This window comes from Triturus cristatus, chromosome 4_1 (genome assembly GCF_964204655.1).
Source record: "Triturus cristatus chromosome 4_1, aTriCri1.1, whole genome shotgun sequence".
NCBI classification, from domain to species: Eukaryota; Metazoa; Chordata; class Amphibia; order Caudata; family Salamandridae; genus Triturus; species Triturus cristatus.
The window spans coordinates 1,251,545,765-1,251,560,013 of NC_140585.1; the positions used below are offsets into that span (position 1 = coordinate 1,251,545,765).

The following is a 14,249-nucleotide window of genomic DNA, read 5'->3' on the forward strand; positions in this document are numbered from 1 at the left end:
CATTCATGCACGCACACAACACTCTATGACATCATACACTCATGCTAACATTCTACACCATACACTGGCTGAGCAGCAAGCTGGAAGCAGACACCACATCCCTGAAATCCTGCTGCTGTCATTCTGACGCCAACCTCCTTGAGAATGTTTTGAAAAGGCGCGTCTGCCTCTGAGCAATCGCAGCTGCACCTGTTCAAAAGGTTGAGGGCCGCTGGTCTTTGGCACTATGCGAATACAAACAAGGAAACGCAAGCGACCTGACGCCAACCTATGGAAAGCACTGGGCGGGCTGTAAGTCCCATGTATGTAAGCGAAATGTCTCGCAAGGGTCAGCGCTGACTCAGGCGAAAACTAAAAACAAGCCCGCTGTAACGGAAAATAAAGGCATTTAGAGCAGTTTTAATCTTGCAGTCGCCGCAGAGCAATAAAGTGCTAGTAGGTTTTGAGACAGACTTGCTCTCTAGTTATTTTTTTAATACAAATCCGTGCTGGTACTTACCCCTTTTGAATTGTATTGAGTCATGCTAAAAGACGCCGCCCGTATAGTTTTTTTTAACGATCTGCGGAGACTTTTTGGTAATCGAGAAATTCAAATGTTAGCTTGTTGAGCCTGACTCTAAGGTGGCCGCCACTATGATGCAACGTTTCAAAAGCAATTTCCCTCCACGCCCTGATTGGCCAGTGAGGTTTCTTTCTCGCTCTGGAAGCGCTTTGCTGCCGGGTAGGTGTGTGAACTGAGAATTGTGGGTATTGTCGTTCTGGGTACCGCCACAATAATGCCAACAATGGATGCAAGAACTACGCATCCCAAAGGGCCGGAACACAGAGGGACTGTCACCGGCATTACACATGTGTGGGGGTCCCAGCCATTGTTGCTGGTGATCCGAGGGCCGGGGGGAAGAGGGCTCCTCGGGGGACGGAGGGAATGATTGAGGAGAAGGCCTCTGAGATCAACGACTGCGCCGGGGAGCCCAGGTAAGCCACGGGACTACCGTTCTGGACTATGTCCTTTCAATGTAAAGAGCGAACTTTGCAGTTCCTATATTTGTGGGGTGTATCGTTCTCTATACACGGGGAAAGATTAAGGCAATGCCACTATGAGCAGAGGATAGTACATAGGAATAGCCACCAGCTATACGTTGCTCACCAAGATCAATCAGTGTTATGAACCACAACGTGAGATCTGAGCATTAGCATTCGTTACACAAGTGTATGGCGTTGTATTCTCGTTTTAAGAAAGGGCAGGTGACAGAGCATCATGGCACAAGAAAACCACCAACCAAGGCCGTACCTACCTTGCACGTTTGGGGGCGATAACATTCCTCCATGCATAGTGGGATTAGGCCAGTACCTTTCCTCGCATAAACTCGTCCACACAGGAGGAGTGAGCAATTTGTACTCCTTGTTTAGAGGGACACTTGTACTACTAATTACCGCGATGGGAAATCGGAGCCTTATTCAATGACCACTCTGTCCTTTTCTCTGCCCTCCCTGTGGAAACAACCAGTTTCTTTGAAATGAACATCAGGCCGGTCTTGCCATGCACATTGTCATCCGATTCAGTCATTCCCAGTTTAATGAGAGCAGTGACGTTCCTTAGAGAGAGCATAAGGCAGTATTATTTTTGCGCAGTTGCACCTGGGCATTTCAGCTCCATATGCTGTGTGCGGAGACCTACTTAAAGAACAGTAGCATGACATTGCATGGGCATGAGCAACAGGTATATAACTCCGGCCGTCACTGACTCTAGAATCTCAACTTCTAGGTATTTTGAGAAATCATCTATTATTGCCAACATGTGTCGGCCACTGGACAGGCTTCCAAAATCAGCACCTGCTCGGTGCCAAGGAATGGGGGAAATGGATTCAGTGATGAGGGTTGCTGGCGGATTTTAAGGGCCAGCGCCTTGGCATATGGACCAGTGTTTCACAGTGTGTTCCACCTGGTCATCTAAAGCAGGTGGGTGGGTGCGCCAAACCCCAAAGAAGAGATATAACAGGTCGATTGAAGCTCGACCTAAAAATGGAACAACAAATCTTCTCTAGGTAATTAATAATGTGCAGGGGCCGGTGGTCTGTCTTACTACATTGTGTTCTTTATTAAGGTTTTTAGAGATGTGAATGGAGGCTCAGCAATTCAAGATGCGTGCATGCAGTTCTGCAAGGATGGCATAGCCTTTAAATGTGTACACATGAACATGAACGTCGACGAGGTGACCTCTGCACAATTGTAGTTGCATTAAAGTATAGCTGCTTGCTTTAGAATGATGTTAGAATGATGTTGTCTGTTCTGGTTGCAGTATAGAGCAAATGCTGGCTGCCAATCCCGGAAAGACGCCTATTAGTCTTCTGCAGGAGTATGGGACTCGCCTAGGAAAGACCCCCGTGTATGATCTGCTCAAGGCAGAAGGACAAGCCCACCAGCCTAATTTTACCTTCCGAGTCACAGTTGGCGACATTAACTGCACAGGTCAGTATCGATGTGCTTCCTCTGTTAAAGACAATCAAACTGCTTGGTGTAACTGTGATGCTAATGAAAGATGGCTAAGTATATGCATTTGGTGAGAGCGGGCTACTTCTGTGTCCGATGTAACCTGTGTTTAAAGACTGCTGAATGCATGGTGTGCCTCTGCTGAAAGATTGATCACTGTGAAATATCAACCGGATGAAAGATAGCTAACGTTTGATGTTTATCGCACCTCTGCTAAAGGATGACTAACTGCTCCTAGTACAGCGTGGCTCTGCTTGAGGATAGCTAAAAATCGGTGATGGATTAAAACCATGATCTCTTGACTTGGTAAGAGTATTCTGCATCATTCAGAAACTCTGTCCATCACCACCCCCTTTTTCCCAAATCGATTTTATCCACACTCAGTGTGGGAGGGTATGCTCAGACGTGAGTCCCTTGCTCATTGCACCTTCAGGATTCAGGCAAGCCGGGCCGACGAAGGCTGTGATGCCAGAAACCGGTCCCCGGAAGCTTGTTTCCTTCCCAGTATAAGAATTGGCTTGGTAGTTTAGTTTGCCCTGTTCCCATCATGCACTGGGACAGGTACAGACTAATTTGCATGTAGCCAGGTTCTGAGCTGGGATGGTGCAGTGAGCTAAAAAACGGTGATGGATTAAAACCATGATCTCTTGACTTGGTAAGAGTATTCTGCATCATTCAGAAACTCTGTCCATCACCACCCCCTTTTTCCCAAATCAACCTTTCAGAGTTATGCACCTATCGTTATACGTGCTGGGAACGATGAAACATGTGGCATGCTGTGACATTTACTTTCCATTTTAAATAGAGTTGGGCAAGCTAACAAATTAATAGAGGGAGCCGAGACAAGGTGCTGCCTCGGCTCTTGGAGCCCATGCACGAGCCGAGGAAATGTTTTTTTAAAATGTAAATCATACAAACATCATGTAAAATATGATAAAGAATCATCAAAGTTAAATAAAGTGTCTTTCTTTAACATGCAAAAGCTTAGAGTTGCACTGAGAAGTACTTATTAAAAGTGATAGTTTTCAAATATAAATCATTAGTTAACTAAGAAAACCAGACAGCTGTCATGCAAGCCCTGTACCGGCCCAGATTATTATAGAGCAACATTATAGTCTAATAAATCAAATACAATAGGTTTTTGTACAACTGGTATTCTGAACTCCCATATTTGAAAGTGGTTTCATACGTGATAAGAAATAGGAATTTTGGTGATATAATATATTTGCCTAAGATCTCGCACTTTATGCAGGGAAGCCAGGATTTATACAAGTTTTCTGGTTTAACTTTGTACTAATCACACACTAAATGGACATACTTTAGTCTTTGTGCATTTTTATGGAGAGCTAACTCAACCCGAAGGTATTGGAGTGGTTTATTTGAGCACCAGTTACAGTACACAAGATCATATTCATTTTTTATAGGCACAGGGAGATTAAATGATTTGCCCAAAATCGCAAGATGTTGAGCCGAGACTCGAACTTGGTTCTCCAGTTCCAAAGTCGGCCGCTCTTCCCTTAACACCACATCCTGGGTACAGGGAGGGTAGAATGACTGTGGTAGGCAGAAGTCACATGAGAGCTTGGCTCAAGGTACTAACAGGACCTCGAGCTGAGCCAGGTTTTAGGCTCGAGCCTGGCTTGTGGTTTCAGTGGCTTGCCCTCCTCTAATTTTAAAGTACCTGTCACCACTTTGTGGTTGTCTGAACCACTCACTGTTACAGTTGGGAGGATCCGAGATCACGGTGAGGGACCAAGTTGTTACATATTGGTGATTGCATATTGATGTGGCGAAGCTCCCATTTCAATGTACATCAAACTTTGTTTAATGACAATATTTTGTAATCTTGTGCCAGCCCTAAAGATACTTATTGACTTCACTTTACACTAAAGCTGTCTGGTGTGGCAGACCTTTAGTTAAAGGCAGAGCAATGTGGCATCCTAGGCTACCTTTCATCCCACTTTTTTTGCTTTGTTATTCAAGACAGAAACTACAGGGGTAGTTTTTGCTTGAAATGGTTTACATGTTGATATTCACTGAAACAGTGACCAAATAGACATTTGCTGAAAACATTTGTGTCTATATTTTTTGACCATTTTAAAGGCATAATCTCAGAGCCTAAGTGGTCTCTTCACGTCATTGAATCATTTGCTGCATCTTATGGTTACAGAAAATAATCTTGACACGTTTGTTGTAAGAAAATCCCAATTTAAAGTTTCTTCCTAGTATTTAAATGGGTTCCAGGTGGATATTCAAAAGGATGCTGTCCAAACCGTAGGCCCTTTGGACCTATAGAGAGATTTTTTTTAACTGGGCATCAGAAAGTTTGGACTTTTGATCAATGTGATACATTAGCATATACACGTGACATTTTCTCAGACTGAAGATATTTCTCACTACTAAATTCTGTGTATTCTGGAGCTGATAGGTGCTTCTTGTAGAAAGTTTAATACAAGTTGAATTATATAAATCAATGCAAAATTGAATAAAGTAATCCGCTACAGTCACTGTGTAGGAATGCAAGAAAATAAAAAATAAAAAAAAACTCAGAAGACTAGAGTAATAAAAACAAGATTTCATCACCCTTGACCTTTGATGTCCATTTCAATGTTAGGATCAGGTATTTTATCCAAAATATGCAGGGCAAGTTCTAGATGATTAACAGTGGCCTCTTGACATTAGCTATAAGGACAAATCTCAGGGACTAACTGTTAATAAAATCTCAGATTGTGAAGAATTACGTTTTACTTGTCCAAAGACAAATCACTTGTAATACTATTGTTAAATCATGATCTGAGTCATGGTTGTCTTTCCCCAGGTTGAATGCTAGTTTGCTATTGTTCGCATACATATATATCCATTCCTGGTAACATTGAGAAATCTGTTTTAACTAGATGTTTAGAAGAAGCAAGGATAACTAGGATCCTTACAGAATCCCTACACCCATCTTTAAGGCGTGAGTTCTGAGACAAAAGAACCAGTCTGCACCAGCTGAGTTCTGTCCTTAAGAAAATATATCAGCTGACAAAACTACATCATCTGTTGCGAAGGTAGAGAGCCGTTGGATCAGTAATTGGCAGTCAATGATATCAACGCAGCTAAGAGATCTAATAACACAACCACCCGAACCACTGCCATCCATTGTTCTATGAAGATAATCAGTTACAGAGTAACTGCTGATTCCTGGTCTGAACACAGTTTCTGCATCATCGATCACATTGTGTATCTTGATAAAGTTCCGCAATTGATGAGTCACCACCTTCTCTAAAGGTTTTGCCTGACATGACTGCAAAGAGATAGATCGGAAGTTTGAAAGCTCTGCTGTACTGACAGAAGGTTTCTTTAATAGAAGACATATTATAGCTGTTTCAAAGTCCTTTGGGACTGTGCCCGAGGTCTGTATGTTTTTAATAGCTTTGGTGTGTTGAACTAGAGATCCCAATGTTTACTGGATACCTTAAGCCTTGCACAATCTTCCAATGGCTATGAACATACTAGTCACAGATACACAAAGTAACTTATGCTTTATGATCTGTAGGTGCTTCTTTCTTTCATTTTCTTTTCTTTCTTTCTTAGCTTTTAGGACAGGGCTTTCTTATTGGCAATGGCCAATCAACTATTCAATAGTTTTAAAGATCTCCCTTTGGAATTTTTCAGATACCCTTATACATTTTTTAAATAGTTCTTACAACATAGTTCTACTTTCATAGCTGTTATATTTTGATTTGCCTCTTGCATTCTACCCTTTCTGATAAATTCATTACATTTTTAGCTACATTTGTCTCACCTTTTAATTTAGATGTGTACCATTGATGTGATTGCAGTTTGCTGTCTTTTTAGGGGCTGGAGAGTCTAGTGCTGATAGTATGTGGCATTATCTTTTTCTAGTTTACCTTCTAAGCTTATGTTTTTTTACACCTTCACAGCTCAATTAGCAGCTTCAGAATTGTTACTCGGAGCCTCTGAAGAAATTAGCTTCCACTTGAGCTAAACTCAGTGTATTTATTTTCAACACTTTGTTTTAGTGCAATGGTCCAGGCACATAGATTTTTATGGTCTTTATGAATTTAGCGTAATTTAGTGGAGCTGAATATTAATTTCCTAGTATGCCCTGCCTTATGCGTGGGCCCGCAGATGTGTAGCCTAAAGGCTAAGGAGCAAGTAGGTTTCCTGCATTACATCATCTGACCTTGTAGTCTTCATATGTTTATCCTTCTATATTAACATCTCCCACGATCATAAATGCTCTGTACACATATTGAGCTTGAATAATCAAATCCCGCAGTAATTCAAAGATTTCTAAATTTAAGGACTGTGTTCAATACAGGAGGCTACAGCACACTCTGTTTTTTTTTTCTCTGCAACAACGGCTTTGAAGGCGATGAGAGCAGGTAGGGACTAGCATACAGACCTATTCTAAAAAAAATATAAAGAATTCTTTGGTACAACATGGCTTGTTTTTAACCCTTTGTGCTATGCACACATACTCTATTACACCACACTTTGCTAACTGTACCTTTTACAAAAAAGATCTATGTGCTCGGCTTATATCAGCTTTCCACATCCAAGTCAAGAATTAGTTTCGTCAGTGCTTTTTTTTTTTTGCACCAATCTATATTCTGCTTCAGAATGGAAAGTGGCTTACCGCAGGATGCAGAGACAATAAGTGTCGCAGGAAAACACTTTTCTTCACTGGTCTTCAGTGTAAAAAATTGAATTCGGAAAGAGTGGAATACTATTGGACAATAGAGGAAGTGAAAGTTCATGAAAAATTTAAAAATATATATATATATATATATATTACCTACTGGCGGTCGCCAGTAGGTAGTTATAGTTAGGACCACGTTTCCATAGGAAAACCTCAACATTCTATTTTGAATAACTTTGGCGCCGGTCGACGAATCCTCGCGAATTTCTCAAAATACGTGGGGCGCTACGCTCCGCTCCTACCCTGAAAGTCTCGGGGGGATTCGTCAAGCGGGGGCTGAGATAAAAGGGGGGTCCCAAAACGCGTTTTTCCCATGCATTTTTCCATAGGACCTTTAGAACGAGCTACAGCCCGAACGGCTGAACAGAATTACTAGAAATTTGGCAGAGAGGTAGTCCCTAGGTCAAGGAAGTGCCTTTTGTAGGTTTGGTGTAAATCTGTTCAGTAGATTCTGAGAAAATAGCCTTTAAATCAATATATATATCTGAGCCCGCTTACGGTACGCTTACGGTAAGCGTACGGTGGCGTGCGCGAGCGCGATTCTGATTGGCTCTTAGATCTTAGTAAACATTCGAATCGGCAGAAACCAGGAAGCGGCGTCCGCCATTTTGTCTACCGCACTGAGTGTTATGTATCAAACATGATGGCCAAAAACATGTTACGGGGATGTTTTGACAACTCCCTCTCACATAGTCATGTTGAGGGAGTCCCCAAACATCCCCCAAGAGCAAAAACGGCATTATTTTTTTTTCGGCAATTTCGCGGGGTACGCTTACCGTACGCTTACCGTAAGCGTACGGTAAAAAAATAAAAATAAAAAAAACACTATCCACACTTTCTCCACCCCTTGTGCAAATGGTGGCCGAAGGCCACCATTTGTGCATGGCTTATCAGAGCACAGAAAATTTTCCCAAAAAATTTCAACAGATTACCTATCACAAGGAAGCGCATAATATGTCCTCCATGTGCGCACGGTGCGCGAAGCGCATCGTGCGTACATGGCCCATCTAGCGTAACGTGGGCACGGCACTAACTGCGTAAAGTGGGTGCGCGAAGCGCACCGCGTGCTCACTGTGCGCGCACGGTGCGCGAAGCGCACCGTGCGCGCACGGAACGAACTGCGTTAAGTGGGCGCGCACGCCACGAATGGCGTAAAGTCACTTAGCATTTAAAAAACCGTACAAATTCACTGAAAAAACCATAGGTTTCACACACGTTATAGTTAGGAATTAGCATTTAAAAAACCTTGCAAATTCACTGAAAAAACCATAGGTTTCACACATGTTATAGTTAGCGGAAATTTTACTGATAAAAAACCAATGAAATTGCCCCGTTATAGTTAGTGCTGGCAACTATAACTCACGCGACCGCAATCTTCTGCTGATGACATATGTGTCTTTATGAAAAAAAAATATTTGTAATATATGTATAGCTAAAAATGTATGGAAGAAGACATGGGCAAATAAGTGTCTAAATACAGTATTAGCATCAGCAGAGGATTGCGGTCGCGTGAGTTATAGTTGCCAGCACTAACTATAACGGGGCAATTTCATTGGTTTTTTATCAGTAAAATTTCCGCTAACTATAACATGTGTGAAACCTATGGTTTTTTCAGTGAATATATATATATATAAAGCATTTTTATTAAGTTCTACAGAAATGAGGGAGAAACCGCTACAATTTACATGGTATATGGAAGCAGGTACAGCATAATTGGTTTGAATACGCATATCCCTGATTAAACATTACAACATGGCTAAATAACTGTAAACTTGGAGCCAATGAGAGGTGGGGGAAATGGTAAGACATGTTTACAGCCCCAATTCTTCTAGATTATGCATTGAACCTACCTGGGGTCAACAACTATTTTGTCATAGCTGTGATAGTACCAGAATTGTGGGCAGAGATATAAATGGGACGAGATGTAGGCAGACTATGTATCTGTATTTAAGACACTCGTGATGCAGGGATCATTTGACAGTGCAAAGTTTGACCACGTAGAAGTATCTTGTTCGAGACAAAGGTGGAACTGGGAGGTGTGCGAGAGAGGAAGGGAAGGAACGTTTTTTTTGAGCCACTAAGTATTAGCATTGTGCATGAAAGCATCAAAAAGTTCCACATTTCAGACTGTCCTGCAGACTGTCTAGATTATTCATGAGAGTTGTGTGGGTGCTACATCACCCATGCCCACCATGTGTGGCAGAATAAATTAGCAGATTTCCATTTAATCCGGGTTAGTTTGGTTGCTACCGTAAGTAATAAGTCAAATAAATGTCAGTCATCTGTGTTAAGAAATAGAGGCGAAGACGCTGTAATGGACCCAAAAAACAAATAGGAAATCTATTACTATATGGGCTTTGAAGATGCTATCAAGGCAGGTGTAGTTTGAACCCAGTAAGTCTTAGCAAGCCTACAACTAAGACATATGATCACTATCAACATAACATGACGTGTATTTGTAAAGTGCACATTCATCCAAGGGTATTTTAGCGCTGAATAGCATATGTCTATTGCTACCTAACTCCATGCCCTTACCAGCTTTACTGTTCGAGCAGAGGCTTTCTTCTGTTACCTTGAGCTTCACTAATCTGTTAGGGGTCCAGAAAAACATGAGGTTCAAGAATAGTTTTGATTGAGAAAGGAAGGGATGAGTTTGTATTTTGAGGACCCTTCTTAAATTTTAGACCAATTGACCTCTGTGGGAGGGGGGTCTGCCTCCTTTTACGTCTGATTAGTGTTTCTTCTGTAGGATGGTTGTAGATTGTATTTGTCAGTTGCCGTGACCAAAAAAGCAGGCGTGTTGAGATAACAGTAAGCACAATTGTTTTTTATTTTGCTACCCACTTTGCAGGTAGAGTAGCCAAGTGGCCTGGTCACGAATGTGACCCTTTCAGCCATCCCTGTATTTTTTTATGCAGAGTAAAAGTGTATTCTGGGGCTTGCAGTTTCAGAAGTATAAGCCAAAAGGCTACACTGTGCAAAGTGCTGCTGTAGAAAGTGTCACTGATTGAGTTAATGGCTGACAAAGTGCCACACATGAGATGAGGGCACGTGGGAGGTTTGCAGAATATCCCATTCTTGTTTTTATGCTGTCTACTCTTTTAGAGTGATTGAAGTGAGCCACTGGCATGCGGAACAACTTTTAATCTATAGTGTGCTATGCTAACCTGTTCTGTAGAAAGCTTAATGTTATAATAGGTCTCTGCTGTCTCTTCTGTAGAAAGAGAGGGCAACTATTTACATTATCATATGCCTATCCTCTCTTTCAGGTCAGGGCCCCAGCAAGAAAGCTGCAAAACATAGGGCTGCAGAGGTTGCTTTGAAACAGCTGAAAGGGAGCAGCATGCTGGAAGCATTAAACGAGGAAAACAGGTGAGGGATCGAAGGGAACATGAAAAGCAATACTAAGTGGATCCAGAGTGTTGTGTGAGGGAGACCGTGAGCTCTGGGGTCGAAGGAGATCATTGGAGGTCCTGGTGTCCCACAAGAGACCCCGCAGGCCCCTGCTAGAAGCTGCGAGACCCAAGAAGGCCTTGGGATGGACAGAGGAGACTATTGGCGCTATTTGAGAATTATTATTGGCACTGAAGTACTTGCCACGATTGTACTGGTCAAGGCAGAGAAAATCTACTTTACTATAATTTATATTACCCAAACGTGAAAATCTAATTTAAGTCATAATCTTACCCATGTGCAGGATCTCGAAGCACTTTCATACTAAATAATGCTTTGTTTATTTAAATTTTTTTAAATCTAGGTGACCGCTTACTAGAACGTCCTTGAAGTTAACCACAAGATCCTGTCCGGAGTAGGAGGATAATAATCCATAGAAACTCAAAGTTTCTAAGGTTCCATCTACAAGAACCTAAGCAACTGTATGCATTTTTTGTAGTCTTCTCAAACTTGGCTGTTTGCAAGAAATGTAAACTGTCTCACATTATGAATTGCTTTAGCATATTTTTTACTGCAGCTTCAAAAGTAGATAGGATGTGCAGATTGGCAGTTGCAGGAGTGGTTATCTTGGGTAGAAGTTTATTTAAAAGTACCAATCGCTGAGGTCGACCTCTGAGACACAGATATTGTATATCATATTATAGGGGGTTTGGGAAACATGGTCACCCGTCTCATTAATATGTACAATACTAATATTTCATTTAAAGGTTCACCTGGTTTTATAAAAATGTTACCCTTTAGCTTTTGTGGTTTCTATTATTTATACATTTTTAGGTAATGCTCTCGTACGGAGAGCGTTACCTAAAAATGTATAAATAATAGAAACCACAAAAGCTAAAGGGTAACATTTTTATAAAATCTGGTGAACCTTTAAATGAAATATTAGTATTGTACATATTAATGAGACGAGGGACCATGTTTCCCAAACCCCCTATAATATGATATAGAATATCTGTGTCTCAGAGGCCGACCTCAGCGATTGGTACTTTTAAATAATCTTCTACCCAAGATAACCACTCCTGCAACTGATTTAGGTAGGTGTAATGTCAGCTCTGACTTTTTTGTTTGCGAGAGAGCAATATAAAACCAAACGCAGAACTACAATAAATTGTAAATCCAGTATAGTAGAACCTCTTTAGATCTGACAACCCTTCATGCCAGAGGCCCTATGATACACTCTGGAGGGCCACCTTCATAACACAAGTGCTCAAAGTGTAAGTGATTATTTTCTAGCAACTCTGGGGTCCTGGAAGTTCCCTAAGTATTGGTCCTTTGGTACCAGATTGTAATCTCTAGCTACTGCTTGCACTGTGGACCTTTTCTCAAGCAGCAGCTGAAAAAGCCCTCTTGAAGGTGGTCAGTCCTTGACATGCCATTTGATATTGCACTGACTGTGAAGAGTGTTATTAACGATTGAAATCTAGTCGCTGAGACCCCACTACTGAGTGCTCTTGAGTCCTATTATGTGATCTCATTTTAATGCCAGAGGAGAAATTATTCAAATCGAATTCTCCTGCAAGGGTCTAAGCCTTCAGAAGAAGAAAGATGTCATTAGTAGAGCCTGGCAGGGCCTTAAATAAGAAGGTGAATCTCGCCAATAGAAGACATTTGTGGTCTTTGATTACAAGGGGAATGGCGAATGATACTTCTTCCGCTGATTGAGTCATCAGTAGAACAACTGTTTTGCTCACTTCACTCAGTTTTACATCTTTTTCAAGTCCTCTACGTTACATCTAGTAGTAATTTCACCCACCTGCAAAGAGGTTAACCCCTTGGCTCAACAGAAATGTAACATGGCCCAAGGCGAGACTGTATCAGAGATGATTTATATAAATCAGACCCTAAACTGGGGGTACCATTTCTAGTTGTTATTTTAAAGAGCATTCTGACTAAGGGGAACACCCACCCTGCTGGGCAGATGCTATAGTTGTGACAGTATTTATGAAGGGCAACCAACCAACCAAATCGGAGCAACTACAGGCCCATATTGATGATCGACAGTAGAGCTAAAATAAGCTTCAAAGTGGGTTTGGCATGACTGCAGCTGTGGCTTCGCTCTAATGCCATTTTTTGTTCCTGCAGAAGCTGGTTTTAGGATGTAAGTGGATAAGGATTTAAAAGGTGGTCTTCTTTGTGAAAAAATATTTACTCCTAAAAAAAGTTGGCTTCTCTTTATATAATGTTAATTGACTGCATAATGACTTTCAGCTCTGTTGGCTTCAATGTTCTGTGGTCCACACTGCTAGACGTAGGCGTGGACGATCCACTGGCTGGCGGAAGCATTCATTACATGCACACTGATAACTGTGCTCAGTTTGCTGTGGCCCAAAAGAAGAGCTTACAAACGCTTTTGCAAGTAACATTAGGAATGTGAACAAGTCCCAATACAATTTATTGTCAAATAATGTAGCCACTATAATGGCTAGAGTTGTGGAAGATGTTCCACTAGTGATCCTTCCCACCTCCGTGTTCTTGTGACACAATCTTCCATGTTTGCACAGAGAATGGCCTGTATCACCCGCTGGAGGCCTTCTGTGATTATTAACAACTAAAAAAGTTGACCATCAATGCCAGTAAGGTCATGATTGGCTGTAGATGTTATGCCCCAGGAAGGGAAGTTTCCTATTGATGTCTCTTAAGATTGTGTAAAACTTCAAATGCCTTTTATATTGAGATTGTGCAAAGCTTTGATTAACTCGTAGTCGCCTTGGCTTGAAGCGTATGTCAATCCTGTAGGTAGCACCATGATCGATTTTTACATCTCATAATAGGTTTGATAATTTGTCATTGGTGCTAGAGGCTTATAGTGCAAAAGCAGCCTCTGTAGTAAACTAGGGGACAGAGGTGAGGGACATGGTGGTTGAAGCCACTGCAAATCCTGCTATACCTGGAATCAGGCACTCTTGAATGCCTTGAGGATTGAGCTGGATTGCTTACCTATAAAAAGACTCTTCTGTTGGATCTGGTTGGACTAATCCCATCACAAGAGAATTCCAAGAGCGTCAATTAGTAGGCTGTATATATAAACGTATATGTTTTTCACTTCTAGTTTTTTGTTTTGTTGGACTGGCTAGTTTAAACGAGAATGCAAATGAAATTCAGTCATGATAGCCTTTAAGTAGGCTTAACTTAAATATTTTAAAAATTGCAGTAACAAAAAATATTTAGTAACCATGTGCTGAGATCTTGCATATTGACAGAGCTATTCAAATGAATGGTAGACTAACATTTAAGGCCCCAAGAAGCAGAAGTATGAAGACAACTCCCCCGGAATGCATGACATTGTAAGCGATTTCCTAATGCTCATTAAGGCAGTGATTTAAAAGGCCAATCTTGCCGTGTAGGGTGTATAACGCTCCTCTATGTTTCCATACTTTAGCTCTTCTGTCAAAGAGGAACCTATACCTCAGGTCATTGCTGATCCAGAACCAGTCCCCAAGCCCCCTGGCGCACCACCCCCCAGGTAAGATCTCCCAGACATGCCTACGTTTTGTTTTTTTCTCTGCCCCTTTCTTGAGGGTGATCTTTGGAGTCTATTTTCACTTTTGAATCTGGGAATTCCATTCTCATCTTACACTTAATACTTTTCATTACTACA

General features: G+C 41.5%; 1 protein-coding gene across 3 annotated transcripts in view; it reads left to right on the forward strand.

Annotated features, from left to right (window-relative positions):
- Positions 1-776: 776 nt before the first annotated feature.
- The window catches only part of TARBP2 (TARBP2 subunit of RISC loading complex), a 131,831-nt gene continuing 118,358 nt past the window's right edge, over positions 777-14,249 (forward strand). Inside the window, exons 1-4 of one of the 3 annotated variants that reach the window (XM_085654694.1) lie at positions 777-975; positions 2,300-2,469; positions 10,468-10,570; positions 14,031-14,114. In XM_085654694.1, coding sequence (XP_085510820.1) covers positions 926-975; positions 2,300-2,469; positions 10,468-10,570; positions 14,031-14,114 — 407 coding nt within the window. In that variant the 5' untranslated portion in view covers positions 777-925. Of the gene's footprint in view, positions 976-2,128; positions 2,213-2,299; positions 2,470-10,467; positions 10,571-14,030; positions 14,115-14,249 lie in introns of those variants that run through there. The other 2 variants (XM_085654696.1, XM_085654695.1) reach the window with 2 other exon arrangements.